This window comes from Astatotilapia calliptera, chromosome 7, assembly GCF_964374335.1.
Source record: "Astatotilapia calliptera chromosome 7, fAstCal68.1, whole genome shotgun sequence".
NCBI classification, from domain to species: Eukaryota; Metazoa; Chordata; class Actinopteri; order Cichliformes; family Cichlidae; genus Astatotilapia; species Astatotilapia calliptera.
In genome coordinates this window covers 54,958,700-54,980,128 of record NC_137428.1, presented here as the reverse complement: position 1 = coordinate 54,980,128, position 21,429 = coordinate 54,958,700, and the positions used below count along the sequence as shown (strand labels likewise).

At 42.6% G+C, this 21,429-nt stretch overlaps 2 protein-coding genes across 3 annotated transcripts; both read left to right on the top strand.

Annotated features, from left to right (window-relative positions):
- The first annotated feature begins 1,109 nt into the window (after nt 1–1,109).
- Nucleotides 1,110–14,386, top strand: LOC113026614 (cingulin-like protein 1). 2 transcript variants are annotated; one of them, XM_026175589.2, is made up of 19 exons: nt 1,110–1,211; nt 2,571–3,452; nt 3,526–3,620; nt 5,003–5,108; nt 5,211–5,306; nt 5,406–5,554; nt 6,422–6,563; nt 6,650–6,862; nt 6,964–7,170; nt 7,253–7,357; nt 7,490–7,642; nt 7,847–8,017; nt 8,237–8,389; nt 11,194–11,283; nt 12,428–12,511; nt 13,140–13,264; nt 13,524–13,632; nt 13,735–13,898; nt 13,980–14,386. In XM_026175589.2, the coding sequence occupies exons 2-19, from the start codon at nt 2,592–2,594 to the stop codon at nt 14,056–14,058; spliced, it is 3,102 nt and encodes a 1,033-aa protein (XP_026031374.2). In that variant the 5' UTR covers nt 1,110–1,211; nt 2,571–2,591; the 3' UTR covers nt 14,059–14,386. The 2 variants fall into 2 exon arrangements, with proteins under 2 accessions (XP_026031374.2, XP_080160807.1); XM_080304681.1 differs by lacking the exon at nt 1,110–1,211 and having other exon boundaries at nt 2,487–3,452.
- Nucleotides 14,387–14,538: 152 nt separating this feature from the next.
- Nucleotides 14,539–18,787, top strand: aqp9a (aquaporin 9a). The gene is made up of 6 exons (XM_026175693.2): nt 14,539–14,737; nt 14,889–15,015; nt 15,937–16,074; nt 16,258–16,376; nt 17,315–17,532; nt 18,025–18,787. Exons 1-6 carry the CDS (start codon nt 14,636–14,638, stop codon nt 18,230–18,232), a joined length of 912 nt encoding a protein of 303 aa, XP_026031478.1. The 5' UTR covers nt 14,539–14,635; the 3' UTR covers nt 18,233–18,787.
- Nucleotides 18,788–21,429: the final 2,642 nt, after the last annotated feature.

Sequence of the window (21,429 nt, the reverse complement as noted above, 5' to 3'; positions counted from 1 at the left end):
CAGGGATGAAGCTTTTTGCACCAAAGAACTATTTGCTGGTGTATCTTGGCATGGTGTGCTGTGTGTCTTTAAGTAATGCGAGGAAACTGGACAAGTGAAGAAGAATCTGAAAGTCATGCCAGAAATGGTCTCAGTGGAAGGGTGGCTATTAAAAGCAGGAAACAAGGACGGAAAGTCTGCAGCACGCCAAATTACACCAGAACTGGATTTAAAATCAGGCCTCGTAGTGTGATGAATCCAAATTTAAATAATCTTCGGTATGTATGTAGGAGGTCAAGAAACAAGTACAACAGTGAGCGTCTGCGGCCATCTGTGAAACACGGTGGTGGCTCTGTCATGGTTTTGGCTTTCAGCTAGGGATGCTGGGCATCTTTGAATGTCCTTCATGGAAAACTTTTCCTGAAGTCTACTGAAAGGAATAACAAGAAAACTTGTCTAAGAGTTCAGACTGTGTTGAAGAATAAAGGCGGTCATAACAAAACGTGTTGAATTGCACAAACTCAGTTTTTGCTTTGCTTTTTGGTTTTTTGAATAAACTGCTGCACCTACTCCCAATTTTCCAAGTAAATTATAAAGTCACTCAAGACTTTTGCACAGTACTGCATATGCCACGAATTTGCAAATGTTGCCACAAATATAAATTAATACAGTTTTACAAACAATAAGAACTTTAGCCAAATATCAACAAGGCAGCTTCCTTTAAGACCTCTTTGAAATCAAATCTGGATTTTGTGTGAGTTGCCAGGTAAAAAAAAAAAAAAAATCACCTGCAATAAAAAAAAACAAAGAACAAAACAAAACCAAAAAACTCCTTTACCCATGCCTTTATTTATTTATTTTTTAGCTCGAATATTTGTAGTTAAAATATTTCGACCCTTTCAAAAACAAATAAATAAATACATGAAAAGAAAGAAAAGAGGAAGTATTATAAGGATATGAATCCTAAATAATCATGAATCAGAAATAACTAAACGTGCTTTAGAACTGCAGAACTACTAATACATGTAGGGAATTCTTCGTATCATTATTATAGATTTATGTATAAGCCTACCTCAAAGCGAGCACTAGGCAGCAGCAGCAGCAGTCATATGATGTTTCTGTGTGACAGTGAACGCCTCTCTGAGCGGGGCTGATCATGTCTCGGCGGGTGGAGGCTGGACAGTCCGATCGGACAGAGGAGGAGGAGGACAAGTCAGCGCTCACACAATACGGTAAGTTTGAGATTAAGAACAAAACCTGCTCTAAATAACGCGAACGACCTCAATCCTTCAAAGATACCCCATCTGCGGTGATCAGCAGCGCGTTTAAAGATGTTACTCCAACTTTTTACTACACCTTTTCATTAAGTCGCGGTCTTTTTACAACAGAAGCAGGTAGAGTTCTTGTATCCTTTTTAAAGTAGCGAAGTAAAGTTTATCCGGATAAAGTGTGTGAGTGGCAGATACTGTAGTATCCAAGGACAAATGAGTTCATGTTAAGTACCTAGAATGACAAAGTAAGAACGACCCAATGAAACGTTAGAAGCTCTTATTACGCATGAACATGGCAGGTTGTAGAAAACCCACCAATGGGACAATTTGCTGTCTTTTTTTTTTAACCAAGTCATTTAACTTTTACTTAACATCAGCTGAGCAGTCGATTTAAGGGGAATTGAAGGGGGCTGGTCAATTTAAACTAACAGGACAAAGCAGCGGAGTGCTGTTTTTTCTACAACCTGGCAACCAAAAGTAGTTTATGACTGATAGGTGATTGGTGAAAGTTACTGTTTAGTTAGTCTAAGTTCAAACATCGCAATGAACTGAGGCTGGACTGGCTGAAAAATGAACATTTTTAATGTGTTTCTCTCTTTTTTCTGATTTTGTGGTGCTTATAAATCCCTTAAAACTATTATTATTATCATGATTATTTTCCATAACATTGATAGTTAACTAAATCAGCACATTTTGGAATAGTTAAAGGAAAAGATATACGCACAATAAAGCCATGTAGAGTGAAATAAAAATATATATATTATTGCCTACAATATATTGGGGTCACAAATGACCTCACCGGGTCACTTCTGTAAAAGTGTTGGTCATTCGAGGGTTATTTGGAGTGGCAGCATGCTAAGGATGGGGCTCGTAGGAAGACACCATACTGTCTTCTATTGTGTTTGTGTGTTACAGCCTCACAGTAGTGTGTTTGTTGACAAACATTTTCCTCAAGTGTCATACGACGGAGCGGATGACGACACCTCTCCACCTCAGCCAGTTGTAGTCGTCATGCAGTTGGCTCAGCTCGGGCTGTACAATAGTACGCTGTCATTAGCACACAGAAAGAGCTGTTTTCATTGCACAGCAATATCAGGCACTCACCAGCATCCATTTATTGTGTCTTTATGTGCAGCTGTGGGAGGAGCTCCTTCGATGTCTGTCCTTACGTTCCCTCTTAAGCTCCAACCCTGCTCCAGTGTTTTGTAAACAGATGATAAGGCCTGACCAACCTGAAGCATCGGTTTTCAATTCACTCTCCCGTGCAGTCTCCCTCTTGGTGTCATTTTTAACATACCTGTCTGTGCGTGTTACCACCAGTTTATCTCCAGAAGGGTTGGGATGGAGTCTCACAGGCCGAGCGGTTCTCCAGACATCAGGACACAGAGGGGCTACATGCTGGAGCACAGTCACAGGGGCAGCCAGGACAACTCGTTTGGAGTGAGGATTCAGGTTCAAGGGATTAAAGGTCAACCCTATGTGGTTCTGAACAGTTCAAGCCAGGACAGCAACAGGGACGTTTCTGTCATCACTCACCAGGCAGGGTACAACCCGGGTATGGCGCGAAGGTCCATGGATGACAGACAGCTATCACCTGAGCCACAGAAGATGGTTAACTCCCCCGTGTTTAATTATCAGAAACGCCCAGAGATCATGAGATCCTACAGCCCTGAAAATAATAAACTGAGCCCGGGGTTTCCTTCACAAACAGCCTCAAACAAACCGACTACCAACGTGACCAAACCCAGGATCCCTCTGCCTGCTGAGGGCCCAGGAGAAGACCCTGCTGAGTTGACCCAGAACAAGGCGCCTCCATCTGGTGGACAAATTTCTCCAAGGTCCCCAAACTTAGTGGAGACCGACTCCATCATTTCTGTAGGGAAACTAATAAGCCAGTTTAACAGCAACCAACGGAGGGGAAGAGGCCCGAGGAACAGGCTGAACCTCGAGGAGTGTCGTCGGTCACGCAGCGTGGACAGCAGTCGAACCTCTGAATCCTCCTCGCCCTCCCCTTCAGCTAGCAGGAACTCGTCTCTGAAGGGCGGGATGTACCCTCCTGGATCGGCCAGGGCTCGACTCCTCAGTGGAGAAGTCAACTTAAAGCCACCAAGCAACAAAGATACGACCGCCAAAGGGCTTCACAGAGCAGAGAAAGCATCAAGAGGTGACCGGGCTGATGAATCTGATGAAAGAGATGCACAGGTACAGGCTTTTGTTTTAGGGCAAAGTTGTCATTTGAAAGATCAGATTTATTTGCCGTATGTTCCCTAATCAGGTCACTCCCGATCTTCTGAAAGGACAGCAAGAGCTCTCAGTAGATCCAGCCGAAGACACGACGAAACAAATGCTGTTCACTTACCTGAAGGCTGGGTAAGTCCCCCCAAGCTTTCGGCACTTTACTTTAAAGGGGCAAACAGACATTTTAGGAACTATAGAGCATATATTTGATTTCTTGCAAATGGGTTGAATTACGGTGTTTGCCTATACCTTAAATAAGAGACTCCAACAGGAAAGGCAGCTTGATTTGTATTGTTAGCGTTTAAGCACACACTGTAAACTTGGAGGAGCAGCGAGCAAGGCTTTGTGCAAACAGTTACAAAGAACAGTGACCGGCACCTCTAAAGTTCAGCGTTTTCAATTTTGTTTGTTTAAAGTGCACAAAAGCAAAAGTTTAGAAATGTCAGATGACAGTGTTCTGGATTACTTTATAGGCTGTCACATTATTAGCTCTCTGAAGTCTAGCAAACAGGATATGACCTGTTGTGAGATTTAGACCCTTTTTAAAATAAATTATTAGCAATAACAAAGGAATTTTACTGAAATAAAAGTATAATATAGTTTCCCCTTTTTTCTTTTTCCTTAAAAAACAATTTAATTGACTTGGTCTCATTCTATATTCCCCCCCCTGCTCATCCACACCTCACCTGCAATGCCCCACATACTTCCTTACCAGTATATCCGTATATCAGACTCAAAATAGAGGAGTTGTGCACTAATGTGAACACGTGCGGTGGAGATGTTTGTGCTTTACAGACGATCTGGCAACATGGTTAACATTGCACAAACAGTACATACAATACTTATAAATCATAAACTCTGAAGGATGTAGACTTTATCTATACATTTTCCATGAGAAACAGCTTGTTTGAGCTTGAGATCAGATAAGCAAGTGGTCCGGGTGATGGGGGCAGTTGTCTAGGCTCCATCTAAAATATGTAATATCTTCCATAACGGCTCTGCTGTTACTCTAAACTATCTTAATAAACAAGTTTTGTTTCCTGTTTTCAACCTAATTTCCAATAAAAAACCAATCGAACAAAAACAAGTTATATTTGTTGTGTATAACATTGTCTCATTTTTCATAATAGTATATTCAGTACTCCCTGTTGGTCTAGTGGTGAGTGTGTGGTTGAGATCAGGCAGTGCAGTCTGATACGGGGAGCTGCTCCAGATGTGTGTTCTCAAGTCAGGAATGTAGAGCACGACCATGTTTTTACTGATAAAATATCTGCTGCACTTGGAAAGTTTGAAACATCTACCAGTGCCTGTTTGGTGCAATTTATTTACAAAAAAATGCTGAATTATGTGTTGTACCCCTAAGAGAGGTCAAGTGAACAATGTTTTATTTCTGCATACCAAAGCTACTTGACATCACGCTCAGAGGAGGTCCTGCCCTGCCGCAACCAGATCAAGTTTCATCTTTTCATCGGTGTTGTTACTGTGTTTGCTAAATATTTTTTCTTGCTGCCCAGAACGACTGATGACGACTCCACCACCCATAGAAAGGTCCACCTGCTCTTTCGGAGGATCAACAAGCTCAAATGGAGAACTGCTGCCAATGTGGAGCAGGAGGAGAAAGTCAGTGTTGGCATGAGATGTTCGTCAGGGCAGCTCACTCTCCAATGTGATTTATTGTGTTTGTCTGAAACTGCTTATATTATTGCAATGTTTTGCTTTTAGGACTACGAAGAGGCGATAAAGCTCCTGCGGGAGAAACAGGCAGAGCTGGAGAAAGAAGTGTCGGAACTGAGGCAAAGACTAGACGCTGAGATGAAGGTGTAGTGTAGCCCCATCCTGCTGCGTCACCTCCAAACAGCTCACTTCCTCTTCCTGTGACTGACAATGTCCCTGTCTGTTGTTGTTCTTTTCCTGCAGAATGAAATGACTTTAGCCAAAGCCTGTGAGAAGGCGAGGACAGAAAAGAAGAAACTTCAGGAAGAGCTGATAAAAAGCCAAGCTGAGCTCAGCCAACTCAGGGACAAGCTGGGAGAAGTTGAGGCAGAACTTCAGTTTACCAAAGAGGAGTAAGGCTGTGACCTTCAGGTCATTCACCAAAGCTTTAAAGTAAAGCTCTGCCTAGTGATTCAGTTTAATTTGGTTTTAATTATTTAGTGCCAAATCACAACAAATGCCTTAGTGCACTTTATATTGTAAGGTGAAGACACAATAATCAGTCAGCCCCCTAACAGCAAGCACTTGGCAACAGTGGGAAGGAAGAACACCCCTTTAAAAGGAAGAAACCTCCTGCAGAACCAGGCTCAGGGCGGGGCAGCCATCTGACACTAAAGTCAAACTAGACTCGCCAAGCCTGAATGTGTCATGTTTCTGCAGTTTAGGTGAAGCACTCCATATACAAACCGACTGTTGGGATTTAAATGGTCAGGTCCAAGTCCAAGTGCTACTGGTCATGAAAGAGCCCAGCACGTGCATTTTAAAATAAAAATGATACTGCACAGCCTGCTGATCTGGAGGATTTGTTGCTTTTTGACGGAACTAGTACTGCTGCCATATTACAAAGTGCTTTTGATCTTCTAAACTAAGCAAAAAGACAAATTAGTATTTTTCCCACTGGAAAAAAACTCAACAACATTATTTTAATGAAATCCTGAGATACAGAACTTTAACTCAATGCTGTTTTTCAGGGTCTTCGTGTAAGCCTCTGCTCATGCTCTCTGGTCACTTGAGTGCACTCTGATGTATGATTGGATGAAGGGCATTGAACTGAAAGCAGTTAGTTGAATACACTTTTGGTTTAGTGGTAGTTTGTTTCAAAAGTGAAGATTCCTGTTTTTCAGTCTATTCCAGTTAAGCAGCTTTTTGCAGCATTTAAGGAGAATAAGCGAGCTCCTGTCTTTGATATGAAATATGAATCTGTTCTCGTATGTTGCCAGGGTGGCTCAAATGAAGGCTGAGAAAGAGAGAGCTAAAGCAGAGATGCAGGACCTTCAGCAGCAGCTCTCAGAGATGCACGACGAGCTGGACCGAGCAAAGAAAGCAGAGGTGATAAATGAAGAGAAAGAAGTCCTTCTGCAGGTAAATGAAAGCCCGCGAGCCAAAATATAGCAGATGTAAAGCAGCTTTTTCCCTTAAATATATATTTGTGATGGTGAATTTGACAGGATTTATCCCAGCTGCATGCAGAATTTCAGGAGATGCTACAGGTGAAGGAAGAGCAGGAGGACTTGCTGCATCGCAGAGAGAGGGAGCTCAGTGCCCTGAAGGGAGCACTTAAAGAGGAGGTGGAGACTCAGGATATATACACCTCTGCTCTGAAGGAGGAGCACGAACAGGAGCTTCAGAAGCTGCTCGGGCACTTGGAGCTGGTTAAAGAGGTACCAGGAAACATACCTCCATTTGCTCTGATCTATCACACCCCTGTGTCACGTCATATTTCGATGTTGATCTCACACTTTGCTTTCGCCCTGTCTCTCAGAGCAATGCTCTGCTCTGCCAGAAGAAGCTCGAGGCGGAGGAGGAGAGCGGTGCAGCTAAGGTGCAACTGAAGGAGCTGAGCCAGGAGAGAGATCAGCTGAGAGGGAAGGTGCAAGAGCTTAACAACAAGTTGGAGCAGCTGAATCAGGTGATCCAGGAGTACAAAACCACAGAAAGACAGTTGGAGCAGAGATCAAAGCAGCTTGAGGTGAGGAAAGGGGTGCAAATGTAGGGAGATAAATGTCAAATTTTCAGTTTGTTCAGTTTTCTTTTGCTTCATGCCGTTTCAGAGGGAAAAGCAACAGGTTGAGGAAATGCTGGACGATGTGAGGAGGAATGAAGAAGAGATGTGTCAGTCTAACAAGTCGCTGCTCACTCGCTTGGAAGACGTGCAGGTATCAAGGAAATAAGGTTGAGCGGGAGAAAAATGGAGCACACTTCATCATGTCTACTATATCATATTATTTCATGAGCATCATAGCTATGCTCTTGAAATGAATTCTTTACTCTGGGTTTTCTTCTGACAGGGTAAACTAGCCAAATTGAACCATGAGCACAGAGACCTGAAAGAGAAGCTCAGGGAGGAGAAGAAGCAAGTGGAGGAGCTGTGGAAGACAAAAACTGAGCTGGAAGATGAGAGAAGGCTGCAGGACAGGGCCATGGAGCAACTGCAGAGGAAGGTGAGAGGGGGACATAAACTATTCTTTTAAGGCCTTCCAAAAAAATTCTATGTGTTCTTGGAGCCAAATGAGGCCTGAAAGTCTGCTATCTTAACCCTGAAGCCATGAGATCACCAGAAACAGCTGTTAAGTCTCGTGCTTGCATAACTTCTTTCATCTCCTATGTCTCGCTTATCTGAGCTCTTTGTTTATCTGCACGGGTAGATGAATGGCATCATAGAGGAGTGTGAGGCGTCCACAGATGTGCTTCAGAACCAGGTCGATGAGGCCAAAGAAAAGAGTCAGAGGGACTTGGCCGAGCTGCGGAGACAGCTGCAGGAAAAGGGAGCAGAGCTGGAGAAATCCAGACAGGCAGCCAAAAATCTGCAGGAAGAGGTGTGGTGCTCACCGTCTCCCTGATTCATCAGCATGAATTAGTCTTAGTCACCAAAAGAAAAATAAGAGTATGAGAACATGCACGTTTTGTATGATTTTGAATAAAAGTGGTCAGACTCTACGGATTATGTGTTGTCTGTAGAAGTGTCTGCTTTACTGCTCAGCACCGGACATTGCATGTTGCTTTGTGTTTAACCTTTGAGCTGTTTTCTTGTTCAGCTGTTTCCTCTGGAGGAGGATCTGCGGAGGTGTCGCAGGGAGCAGCAGGAGGCCCAGCTGAGGGGCCGGCAGCTGGAGCAGAAGGTGGAGGAGCTGGAGGAGAGGAATGTTGCCGCGATGGACGAGCGAGAGCGCCAGGTCAAACTCATGGAGGTAAAAACATCTCTGAACCTCCAGCTTGTCAAACTCAAAATGCAGCGGTGGTTACCACTGTTACCTCACAGCAAGAAGGTTGTGGGTTCAATTGCTCCATCAGGCTTTTCGGTGTGGAGTTTGCATGTTTTCTGGTTTTCCAAAGGCATGCATTTTTAGGGGCCTGGTTAACTGGTGAATTTGAATAGTTTCCTGTCTCTCTGTGTTAGTCCTGTGACAGACTGTTAACGTGTCCAGGGTGTACCCCGCCTCTCACCCCATGGTGGCTGAGATAGGCTCCAGCACCTCCTGTGTCATTTTATTGGATAAGCAAAAACATATGGATGGATTGATGGTTACCTTCTGAAACAATATAATTACATTCGGATGGTAACAGAAACAAAATAACCTGTTCCTACCCCATTTTTTATTTTATTTTACTCCGTCCACACGTACACGGGTATTTTTGAAAACGGAAATTTTCCGTTTTCGTTTTAAAAAATAATCCCGTCCACACGTAAAGGCAGAAATGAAGGAAAACGCTGCTAGGAACATGCCAAAGCAGCAGGTGGCGCTATATTCCTAACCGTGTAGAAATGTTGGCCAATCAGAAGTCTAGAAGCCTCGGTGGGAAAAAGTAAACAAAGCTGGGGCATAGAAGCAGAACCGAGTCGTATGTGTGGAGGGACAGTAACTGTGTGTGTATATGTAAGCATTTAAACACTGCAGAGACTACAATTAACAGTATTGTAGAAATTCATTTCACCGAAACAATAACGTGGCGCACACTGTGACGTCAGAAAAGGCGCACATCTTTGACGCTGCGTTTGTCCACACGTAAATGCAAAAACGGAGTTTTAGAAAATATCCACCCTGGCCGGAGTTTTTTTAAAATCTCCGTTTTCAGTGACAAAAAACGCCGTTTACGTGTGGACGAAAGGTGCAAATCTGCGTTTTCAAAAATACCCGGGTACGTGTGGACATAGCCCAAGTGAACACAAGACTGTTGGTAACACTTTGGCTACTTCCACACTAATGCGCTTTCATTTGAAAACGCATCGTTTTCTCTCCGTTTTGGCCTCCCGTCTACAAGGCGTTTTCCCCGAAGGAAAACGCAGCGTTTTGAAAATGAATAAATTTGAAGACGGTGCTTTCGCGTCGCAGTGTGGACAGCGAAAAATGAGACCTTGGAAAACAATGACGCATTTTAGTCATGTGATGCAGTCATGTGACCAATTAAACAAAGAAAGCGGAGGGCAGCAGTTGTTTTGTTTGCTCTCAATTTCGACAGCCCTATTAAAGATTAATATCAGTTTGTACATGCTTCAGATAGCTTTTCTTCAAATTTGTTAATTCTCACTCGCTTTTGCAACTTTGTACTTTTGTGTTACTCGCAGCAACAAGTCCACCTCATCGGTAATCCATTTAAAAACTTGACCTTTCAAAGAGCCGGAAAGTAAATATGCGGCAGACAGAAATCAGGCAGGCCGAATCGTCTTGCGTTTCACGCATGCGCAGTACTGGAACGTAAGTGTTTTCGGCCGTTTCAATGTGGACGCACAACTCTATCCGGGCTAGTGTGGACGTAGCCTTTATTTCACCTTAGTTAATATACTTATTTGTTAAAAATATTTTACATTAAACATTGTAACAAATTGAGCTTAATTGTATCTCCAAACTAGCCAAGGAGTGGAAGTCCTTTTAGTCAGCTGTTATCATCCGTAATAGAATTTCATATAGTCACAGTATTTAAGTTGTTTTAGTCTGGATACTGTTCTGCTGCCCGTGCAAGCCACTTTGCAACCCACCTATTGCCCACCCCCTCCTTTTCCTGTTATTTCTAACTCATTCAGTGGCCTGCCTGCTGTTATTTATGTCTGCAGTGTTCTTTACTGTTCTTGCTGTTGCTCTTTCCACACCAGAGTTTCCAGATATGAGGGGAAAGGTGCTGAGGTTCCCAGGGCAGAATTAGAGAAAAAAATGACTGCAGATGGAAAAACAATCCTGTAATCACTTAAGTGTCTGTCTTACAGTGTCTGCTCATTTACCTACATCCCTATGGGTGCAGAAAGGGAAAGGTTAAAATGAAGCATTGTTAAACTGTCTTTTCCAGGTGCTTGCCTCTTGTTTATACAGACCTGGAGCGAGACTTTTTACTAAAATTTGTGTGGCTGCATTAATAAAACCAAGTAATACAAAAGTATCTCAGAGTTCACTGTAGATCTAATCCTCCAGTTTAAGCTTAAAGATGAAAATCTACCCACATGGTTAGATGGCAACAGTAATATTCCCAGCTATAACACGTGTAAGAGCGCGCAGTCACACACGTAATGTTTACCTGTTCCTCTGCGTGTATTTGCACTGTCACCTGTACCTGCTCTGGGTGAGGAGAAGTTCACTGGAAACAGCGTCTCGCAGCTCAGCCCTGTTTGTCTTGCCGATGCAAAAACATTACACAGTGATACCAGCGTGCGCACTGTTGACACTTTGTATCAACCGAGGAAGAGCGTATTTACTGTTGAAAGTTATCAGACCTGTCCGACCGTTCTCAGAAACCTTCTTCTACCTACCCCCACCCCCCACACACACACATCCACTGCTAACGCAAGCAGAGTTTAACATAATAGCAAAGCGGGTTTTTTTGTGCATTTTTCCTGAAGGCTTCCTTGTATAATGTTACCCAATACCCTCGTCTAATCTGAGTCAGCTTTCTAACCACATTCTCCAGAGATAAATATCTCATGTCCCCTGTGCTTCCAGCGTGCAATTTAAATGAAGTCGATGATGGTTTGAAGCATCTTTTCATTCATTTCCTCTCCTCTCAGGAGCGCATCAGCCACCTGGAAGAAGACCTTTGTGATGAGCGCGGCAGTGCTGACCGCTTGATGGAGCGATTAGACAAAACCAAGGAGCAGGCAGGTTTACTCCCTTGTTGTCTTTGCTGTTTTTTTGTGTGTGTGTTTTTTTTTCCAGATGAAGCTCACATTTTGCATTTTTCTAATGCTCATGAATTTCCCTCCACAAAAACAACAACCTACCAGTGATAGATTTATTGCCTGTCTCAATTTTGGGCCCTCAGCTCTGTTTTGATCATAAACAGATGTTGAGCTGAGAGCTCAGATTTCTCTGCAAACACCCAAAGCTGCTGATGTTTCTGAGCTGCGCGTAAAACAAGTTTGTTTTGTTGTTTCGTCTGGTCATTAATCATGCTTCTTCACCGCTTCCTCATCTTCAGTGTGCTTTTAATGCTGGCCTACGTTTAGGGGAGCAAAGTAGTACACAGTAGGTGACACAAAATGCTCTTTTGGTTAAACTACTAAGCCCCCCACCCCCACTCCCTGCTCCCCCAAAAAACAGCTAACTATTGTGAGCAAGTATTCACACTCCCTCCTCTGGGCCTCTGGATGTTATTAGTGAGGAGAGCCTTTAGATCTGATGTGTCCGCTCAGACCGGACTGAATTTCCCCTGTTTTTATGGAAACCTTTTATTTAAACTGAAAGTTTGTAATAACACATGGTCTTGTTTGCAGTCAGTATTGAAGAGAATGCATGTGAACGGAAAGCAAGTTGTGAGGTTTAGTGTTAAAGGAGAACCCTTGTGCACATTTCTAGTGCCTTATATTCCTTTTAAATCAATGTTTCTTGCATTATTCAAAGGTTACCCTGCAATTTATACTTTGTCCTCCTCTCTTTAAGCGAACTTTCCTCTGATTGGCTGCCCATCACAAACAAAACGTTTGAACGGTAGGAGGTAGATGCGTCTGTCCTCACAGCCTCCGGGCAACTCTGTGCATCTGAGATGCCTTTGTGTCTCTAAGCAAGAATATCAATTTCTTTGACGTCACATTGAACCAACAGGGAAAAAAACACCTCAAACTGAGTGTTTAGAGAAAATAAGTAAAAGTCTACTTTCAGGGGGAAAACATATGAAGTACAAGCTCAGCAAATAATAAATTAGTAGTTCAGTGTCCATATGTCCCAGCTGTATTTCTTATGTGCGATGTTATGCAGTACATGTATAATGGATAATAAAAACTATGTTTCTCTCTGCATTAACAGATGGATCAGATGCGGAATGAACTGATGCAGGAGAGATCTGCCAGGCAGGATCTGGAGTGCGATAAGATAAGCCTGGAGAGGCAGGTAATTATCCCTAACCCCCCAACACCAGACAGCTAAACAGAGTGAAATCGTTTCTGGAGAAAAAAAAATCTTAAGGTGGAGTCAATGTGATGCAAGAGACTGCTGCTGAAAAATGAGGGTTAAGATCCAAGTTAGATACTCAGCTCTTTTAAGCTTTTGCTTTTAAATAATAACCAAAATCAAGTGAAATACTCATGTAAATGCATGTGGAATAAAATCAGCATGGCGTTCAAATTGTAAGATTCATGTTCAATATCAGCATTGATGTTAATGGTGTTAATGGAAACCTGCTCAAAGGTGCCCTGCAGAGTTTTTTTTTAAAATTTCTTGTAAAGATACAAAAAGGTTCAGCTTACTCTCAGCATTGCTCACCAAACTGTATTGCTTACATGCTTGAGGGTTAACAACTGTGCAAAGTTTTGCAAAGCTTGTTTTTTCCTACTTTGTTTAATATACCATTGCCTCCCCCCTTTGGATCCGTGGAATAACAACCTCAAGCTCTTACATTCTTGTGCAAGAAGCAAACAAAACTGCGACCACCCTGAGAAACTACTGCTTCATGTTGCTATTACAGATTTTTTTTTTTTTTTTAAAAAGCTAAAATTCTTCATCGTATTCTCTCTGGCAGAATAAGGACCTTAAAAGCAGAGTGGCTCATCTGGAAGGTTCACAGAAGAGCAACCAGGACTCACTCGTCTCCAAGCTCAACATCCGCATCCAGGAGCTGGAGGAGAGGTTGCAAGGAGAAGAGAAGTGAGCAAACACACAGCAAAAAGTGACCTTACTTTAACAACTTCTCATCAGTTTTAGACATTAATATGGCTTAAGGCTGTATGGATCAGTGCAACTACAGAAACTCAGATTCTTGGTCCTGGCTCTCAGTGAGTGGTGGACCCATTTATCACTTGGTTGTAAGAAAAATCATCTCTGGTCTGCACACTAGGAGTGTGTTAAGTTACACAAAGCTGGAGGAAAAAACAGGCACATGATCCCTTGTTGCTTTTGCTCTCAGGGACAACAACAACTTACAACAAGTGAACCGCAGGCTGGAGCGCAAGCTGAAGGAGATGAAAATGCAGGGAGACGAGGAGCGCCTCAACCTGCAGAGCCAGACGGACCAGGTCGACACATCTTTAACCACGAATAAAACCTTGTTACGATGTTCTCTTCAGCAGGCGACTCGACTCGTGATTCTTTATCTCGTTTTTCCCCGAACTCTGCAGCTGACTCAGAGGCTAAAGACGGCGAAGAGGCAGATGGACGAGGCGGAGGAGGAGATCGAGCGTCTGGAACACGCTAAAAAGAAGTTGCAGAGAGAGCTGGATGAGCAGATGGAGGCCAACGAGCAGCTTCACAGCCAGCTGAGTGCAGTGCGGAATGAGATGAGGTGATCGATCGCTCTCTGCCTTTAACATGCCGCTGCACTAAATCACGTCATCACCATCATTTAATGTTTTTGCTTCAACAGGCGGAAGAAGAAGGCCACTCCCCTCACTAAGGTCGCAGAGGACGATGTGAACGACTTAGACGACCTGGGATCTGACTGACCCGCGCTTAAAAAGAATTCAATCTGGAATTTAATGTCACTGTGAACATTTCACAATTGAGTAAAATGTCATTAACAACTCAGGTGTGACTTCCACCTTGAGCTGCATGGCACCTTGCCAATGCTGACCTCTTGTGGTGATATTTATAACTGCATTATCAGACCAACTTGATTATTCTTAATCTCTAATTTATTCTGTTGGTGTATTAATGAATATGACGTGGCGTGAACGTTCTTAAGATAATAACTAAATGCACTAAAATGCTTTTTTCAACATTCACCAGTGTATATACGCCTCCAGACACTGAAATAAATACAGCTGTGTGACATTTCTGTCAGTCTGAGACTTTGACTTTGAACAAAAAAATGAGAGAAAGCTTAGTTTAAATGTAAAAACAACACAAAACTCATCTGCTGGTAACCCTCAGCTATGAAACTCTGTCAGAATGGTAGTTGTACGAATGGATCAATGGCCTGCTCTTAATGGCTGAGGCTGTGCAGAGGTGGAGATGTGACTCTAATGAGCTCCAGGGATTCAAAGCGCCTGACAGTTTTGACATCTGTTGGCACGGCGATACATGGAAGTACAAAACAAGAGAAGCATGAGGCAACACTGTGCTCTAAAACATGGAATATTTAAGGAATTTCTGGCAGAATTCCTGGGAACGTTTGTCTTGGTTGTAAGTATTCTTTTCTTTTAGAATGAAACTATTTTTTTTCTCAGAAATCAAACATTGCATCTGCTCGCTTTAGAAGTTCCTGTAATTCCTTCAGCTGATTTGATTGCTTTATTTCAGTTTGATTAATGATATGTTCCTCTCTGTTTGTCAGCTGTTTGGCTGCGGCTCCGTCGCTCAGACCGTCCTCAGTCGAAACACCCTGGGCGAACCCCTCACCGTCCACATCGGCTTCTCTGTAGGCCTGATGATGGCAGCGTATGTGGCCGGTGGAGTTTCAGGTAAATGCCGCTTTTAATGTTGCTCTTATTTAGTTAATTCTTTATTTCTGCTGACATAAAGTTGGCCTCAGATGGGCTGCAAGACCCCGATTAGCTCTGCTTAATTTATGCATGGCCAGCAGAGCTGACACACTTGTGAAGAAAATCAAAAGTAAAAAGTTTTAACATTGTAGTTGTTAAAAGTTTGTTTAGCGTTCTATCTTAACCTCTTAATTTATAGTCAATACAAACCGTCTCTGCCAGAACATATAAAACAATCTGACACGACTCTCTTGTACGTGCTGCTGTAATAAAAACATTGATACTCATGAGGCATGCAGCTTGTAGTATTAAATCTTTATGGCTTCCTGTCCGGCCATGTGCCACCTCCCCCAGCTCCGGCATCAACAGGAAGGTGCCAGCTCTCTGTCCAGATCCACCAAATGTGTACTGACCATTGATTTATTAACACAGCCTCTCTGGGGTCGTACATAACCCTGGGCACTAAATGTCCTGCAAACTGCATTGATCATAGGCTACGTTCATCTGTCTATAGCAGAGACCAGACTCAGTCCCAGTGAGAATGCTTACTTCATGTGAGCAGGGGTTTGAATTGAATTAAATCAAACCCCCACCCATAGTATTTCATGAAGAGATATAACAGGCAGGTTTCTCATATATATATATATATATAAAAACTACCTGGCCTTATTAAAAATAACAACAGAATCTTTTTTGTTTTTTTGAGGTAGTGACCTTTATTCTGCCTCTAAAAAAACAAACCGTGAACCGCCCTGGGGGGCTGCTCCCCTGCTGTTGCCTCTTGTAAATGTGACAGCCTCACTAATGATGGAGAGGATATCATGCCAGCCACCCACACATACACACACACACACACACACTGCACCCCTCTTTTACTCTGTGCTTTGTCCTCTCTCCCAGGGGGCCATGTGAACCCCGCTGTGTCTTTGGCCATGGTAATTTTGGGCAAACTGAAGATCTGGAAGTTTCCTTTCTACGTCATCGCTCAGTTTCTTGGTGCTTTTGCAGGAGCTGCTGCAGTCTTTGGATTATACTATGGTGAAGCCTCCTTTGCATATGTATATAAAGCCATAACAAGTGTTATGTAAAGAAGTGATTAAGTGCACAACACTCAGCTGCCGCTGTGAGAATATTTTAACCCTGGGTTTGACTGCACAAGATAGAAATGGATCCCTGTGACTTGTTGCAGTTATGTCAGATGTCTCTTTGTGCTCCTCACAGATGCCTTCATGGACTTCACCAGTGGGATTCTGTCAGTGACGGGTATCAATGCAACGGGCCACATTTTTGCCTCATACCCCGGCAGACACCTGTCAGTCCTCGGCGGCTTCATTGATCAGGCAAGCTCTAGTCGCGGTGAACCACTGACCTCCGCTCTCTTTCTGCCTCTAAATACTGTAAAGTCTGGCCAATGTGGCTAATGCAGAATCGATCGGCCTATTTAGTCTGAGAACACCCCCTTTTCGGCTCACTTTTGGCCCTAATGTCCATTTCCTGGTACTCTGCAGAAGGTCACATTTACTTAACGCCATTTCCAGTCTGTTTATTTGTTGCAGCAATACAAAATTAACACGTCTGCTTGTGTTTCCAAAGATGGTGGAAACCACAGCAGGTAAAGCGCTGCGATAAGTCTGCTTAGTGCGATTGTGTTTATGCAAATGTTATTTTCATTCTCATGCTCAGAGGTCAAGTACGATTTGAGTCAGAGTGAATCATCTGCGCAGGGATCAGAGTTAAGATGTTGCAAATGTGATTTAAATGCACCCAGATCACTATACACATTAACTGGACATGTTTTATTAATTTGTATTCAGATGTTTTCAGTTAGAAAATTATAGTTATAATAGAAGTTTGAAGAAATTCACATGATGGCATATTATATGACTGTGAAGTAAACAAATAGCTTAGTTACTTCAAATTGCACAAAAATCCCTCAAATAAATGACATGAAATGAGTTAATGAATATATTAATATGTGCACTGGTCCGCGTTATAGAACATTAAACAAAGAAACAATATATAAACAATATATATCTAATATATCAAATAAAAACTACAGCTGAGTTGTGCTCAGCGTTTAGACTGTATCCATGGCTTATGTCTTTATTATGATGTGCGTTGTGAATTTAATAGTCTGATGGCAGATGGGTAAAAGCTGTCACTGGGAAACTGCTGCTCCATGTAGTATATTATTGTAATTGGGATGTTACCAGCGTTTATCAAAGCTGCACAGCCAAACTCATCCATTAATCAGAGGTTTGCTGTTCCTCTCTCGAAGGTGGTGGGAACAGGTATGCTGGTTTTGTGCATTCTTGCTATCATCGACGGCGGAAACATCGGAGCTCCTAAAGGCGTCGAGCCGCTGGCCATCGGCCTGATCATCATGGCCATCGGCGTGTCCATGGGGCTGAACTGTGGCTACCCCCTGAACCCAGCCAGAGACCTGGGACCCAGACTGTTCACAGCTGTGGCAGGATGGGGGATGGAGGTCTTCAGGTAGGTGGAGTCGAATCACATATAGATGATTATATGATGATGATGGGTGGGCAGTTTGGCCATTAGGTGAAAAAGTCTAAAAGTGGTATTATTATTAAAATGCGTGGAATATGTAACTTCTGAAGGATAGATCATTAATGTATACAAAGAAACTATGCATCACATACTAAATGTGGACTTATGTAGTAACTTTATTTGATGATCTCTTACTTACAAAATAATTTTGCAGTTATAAACATGTGGACACATTCTGTGAAATGAAAATGTAAATACAGACATATCTCCCTGCCTCTCTTCAAATCTTTCATTGAGCTATTTATCGAAGTGAGCCCGTGCTGGTGACACGTGTTACATAGTGTCACATGCGCTCGACAGATGCAGTCGATGCTTGTGCATGATCCGATGGAGGCACCGGCGATCAACAGCTGCCTCTTTTTTCTCCCACTGGTGTTTTTGACTCTTCCTTCCTGTTTCCCTTTTCTCTGCACGCAGCACCGCAGACAACTGGTGGTGGATCCCAGTGGCGGGACCGATGGTGGGGGGAGTGGTCGCGGCTGTCATATACTACCTGTTCATTGAGCTGCACCACCCCCACGTCGAGCACGAGAAGCCCCAGGAGGAAGAGGAGGAGGACGAGGAAGACGAAGAGGATGATGACAGCAGTCTGAAGGACAAATATGAGATGATCACGATGAGTTAAGAAGACTTTCACCTTCAGGACTGAGCGCTTTTACTGTCAGTCAGATGAACACCAGCGCAGCTTCCATCTGTAAGGACAGGATCCATGTGTCAGTGTCATCTCATTGGTAGCTGTATAGGCTGTAGTTATACTTCAAGCTTTTTTCAGCCCGATACACCACCAAAGACTTCCATGGGTCTAAATAAAAATAAAATATATTTGGAAATGTTCTGAAAACACAGAATAACTTTTGCTCGATTGCCTGTTGTTGCATTTTTCATAAACTCATGGAAATCTCAGTCCTGTGTATTTGAGATCATTACATAAATATTAGCAGCATACGTGTTGTAAATACCATTTTGTATATACAAAAAAATTCTCCTTTTTTGCATATACTAAAAATAGAATATTAGTTCTGCATGCTTGCAAGTTCCCTGTTACATTTCTTTGTGTTTTTCTCAGTGGTTGTCGTGATATTTGCGTATTAACTTCAAACTTTTTGTGCTTGTTTTGACTTTTTGCAAAACTCTCTTACTCACTTTTGTTTGTCGACATTAAAGTTTCTACAAGTTGCAACTTCTCCTAAGATTTTTCTCTTCACCGCTCTGCTGCATTTGTAATAGAAAACTGCACATCAACCTAAAATGAGATGCTCAGTTGATGTAAACATTCTCATACGAGCAGTTTGTCAATTGCTCCACAGACGAAGTATGTCTTGTAGAATGTTATCGCTCCAGCTAATGTCCCCAATGCAGATGAAGGAGCTGAGACTCAGTGGGTTGTCTGATTTTACTTCCACCAGGAACCTCAGGTGGCAACTTCAACGCTGCAGAATTATTAGAAAAGTCAAATATGATGGGATGATAAGACTTAAAAGTGAGAAGCTTCATCATTGTTTCATCTGGGGGATTCTCACCTTTGAGTTAAAATAAGAATACCAAAAGAATTATTTTAATAATATGGATTGAATTCTAGTTCTGATAATGTTCAAGAAAACCCATGTTAAATAAGAGCTGTGAAGTGGAGAAAAACTTGTTCCAAGTTCTCTAACTTGACGAGTGCTCCTGTATAACATGTGGAAAAGAAGCTATAAAATTTGAGAATAATTTAACATCCAAACAGGATAAATTTAATTCAAAGTCTCCGTTAGCTCAGTTAGCCATGCTTTTTTTTAAGGTTTTCCAAAATAAAAAAGAAAAGTAGTAAGCTAGTAGTAAGCAGCTGTAGCACAAACATGTTGTTGGGCTACCTGCTTCATTCCTTCAGCATTCCAAGAATAGTTAGAAGTGAGTCAGATTTAATGTTAAGTTCCATTATATTGAAAAAATATTTTGGATATTTCCAACAGAAATCGGTGTAAATTTAGGCCCTTATATCTCAGAGTCTCGGTACGTGCCTCTTAAATCTAGCAGAGTAAAAGCACACAGGCATATGAAACAAGTACAAGTAACTCAAAACTCTGTGAGTAAATGGATCATTATTTACAGTCCATATGGCTTCATACAGCAGTTCAACAGTAACACTAGCAGAGAGACAGCAACAATCAGGGGACAAACAAATACTAATACTAAATTAGCTGATATATAATCTTATTCTAAGCTGGGGAGCAGCTACAGAGGACAGAGTGGGCAGTTTGTAGATGGACATGAAGATACATGTGCAGGTACATGTGATTCTTGCTTCTTGTCTTTCATCCCTTTTTCAGGCTTTGAATAATGTGGGGTGACGGTAAAAGAACTGGGTCTGGGGATTTTCCATGTACACAAGTAACCAAGACTAATGACTAAACCCCTCAGACTGACTGAGTGTAGGAGCACTGAAAATCCTCTGGCTGCTGGACAACGAAACAAGCATTCATTCTGCGCAGGTTCTTTGTTTGTGCTGCTGCCTTCATGGTGAGCAGAGCCTTGCTGCCGCTCAGTCCACAAGTGCCCGTTTTACAGTCGTGCTTTTGTCACTGCAAGGAGAAACAAAAGGCACACTGCTTGCTGATCGGCTGTGACATCAGCTCCTTGCAGAGAGCTGGAACTGTAAATGCAGAATATTGATAATATCCTCTGTGTTACGCTGTTTCAGATGTAAAGGGACATAGATGTGGGAGCTGTGGGGGAATTGTATGAGAATGGATCACAAAATCAGTACATATTCAATCACTGGTGTAAACGTACTGGAATATAAATGAGACACAAAATACTAAACCTCATCCCTTGTTCCTGGATTTAATAAAATCGTGTTTACAACCAGCAACTGTAGCCGAAGAAATGCGCAGAGAATCGATAGCGGGCCACATTCCCCTGCATGTGCAAATGCATGCTCCCTGGATTTGACTTACTTTTTTTATGGGTGTTACATCATTGAATGCACTCATGGAGCAAAGTGATCAATAAGTATAGGCAATAAATAATATAGTGCGTAACACACATGTGGAAGACACGAGCAGGCGTGTGGCGGAGACAGAATAAAAGCTTTTGATCAGCTGCTTTTTCCTTCCAACAAATGTATTCAAATAAATAAAAAAAATTATATCTGAGAGCAGGCAGCAATGAGTGTTGGATTGTGTGTCCTCCTGAAACAAAACATATATAAAGCTGTGCGCGTATCTCTGTGTTGCTGATGCTGGTGACTCACAGGCTGCTAGGAAACCTGCAGCACCATCATGGTCTCTGAAGCAGCTGCGCCCTCTGCTGTGAGCCTCACGCTACTGCATTTATCACAGTAAACAATGTTCACTCCAATGGTACTGTAATTTTTACAACAGGTTCTCATCCCAACCACATCAGGGGCGCCACCAAGGGGTGGGCAGTTGCCCCCCCCTCCCCCAACTGCATTAATTCTGCGCATCCAGTGCAGGTTCTTTGTTTGTGCTGCAGCCTTTATGGTGAGCAGAGCCTTGCTACTGCTTAGTCCACAAGTGCTAAGTTTAACTAAGTTTAACTAATGCTAATTTGTTATTAAGGGGCCCAGAGTATGCCAAGGAAATATCCCCCACAGCATAACACCAGCAGTAGCCTGAACTGTTAATCCAAAGCAGGATCCACACTTTCGTGCTGTTTACATCCCATTTTATTGTCCGAAATTGCGCAGACCAGGCAACATCTTTCCAGTTTTCCACTGTATAATTTTGTTGATCTTGTTTGAATTGTTGACTCAGTTTTCAGCTGGAGTGATCTTCTGCTGCTGTAGCCCATCTACTTCAAGGTTCGATGTGTTGTGCATTC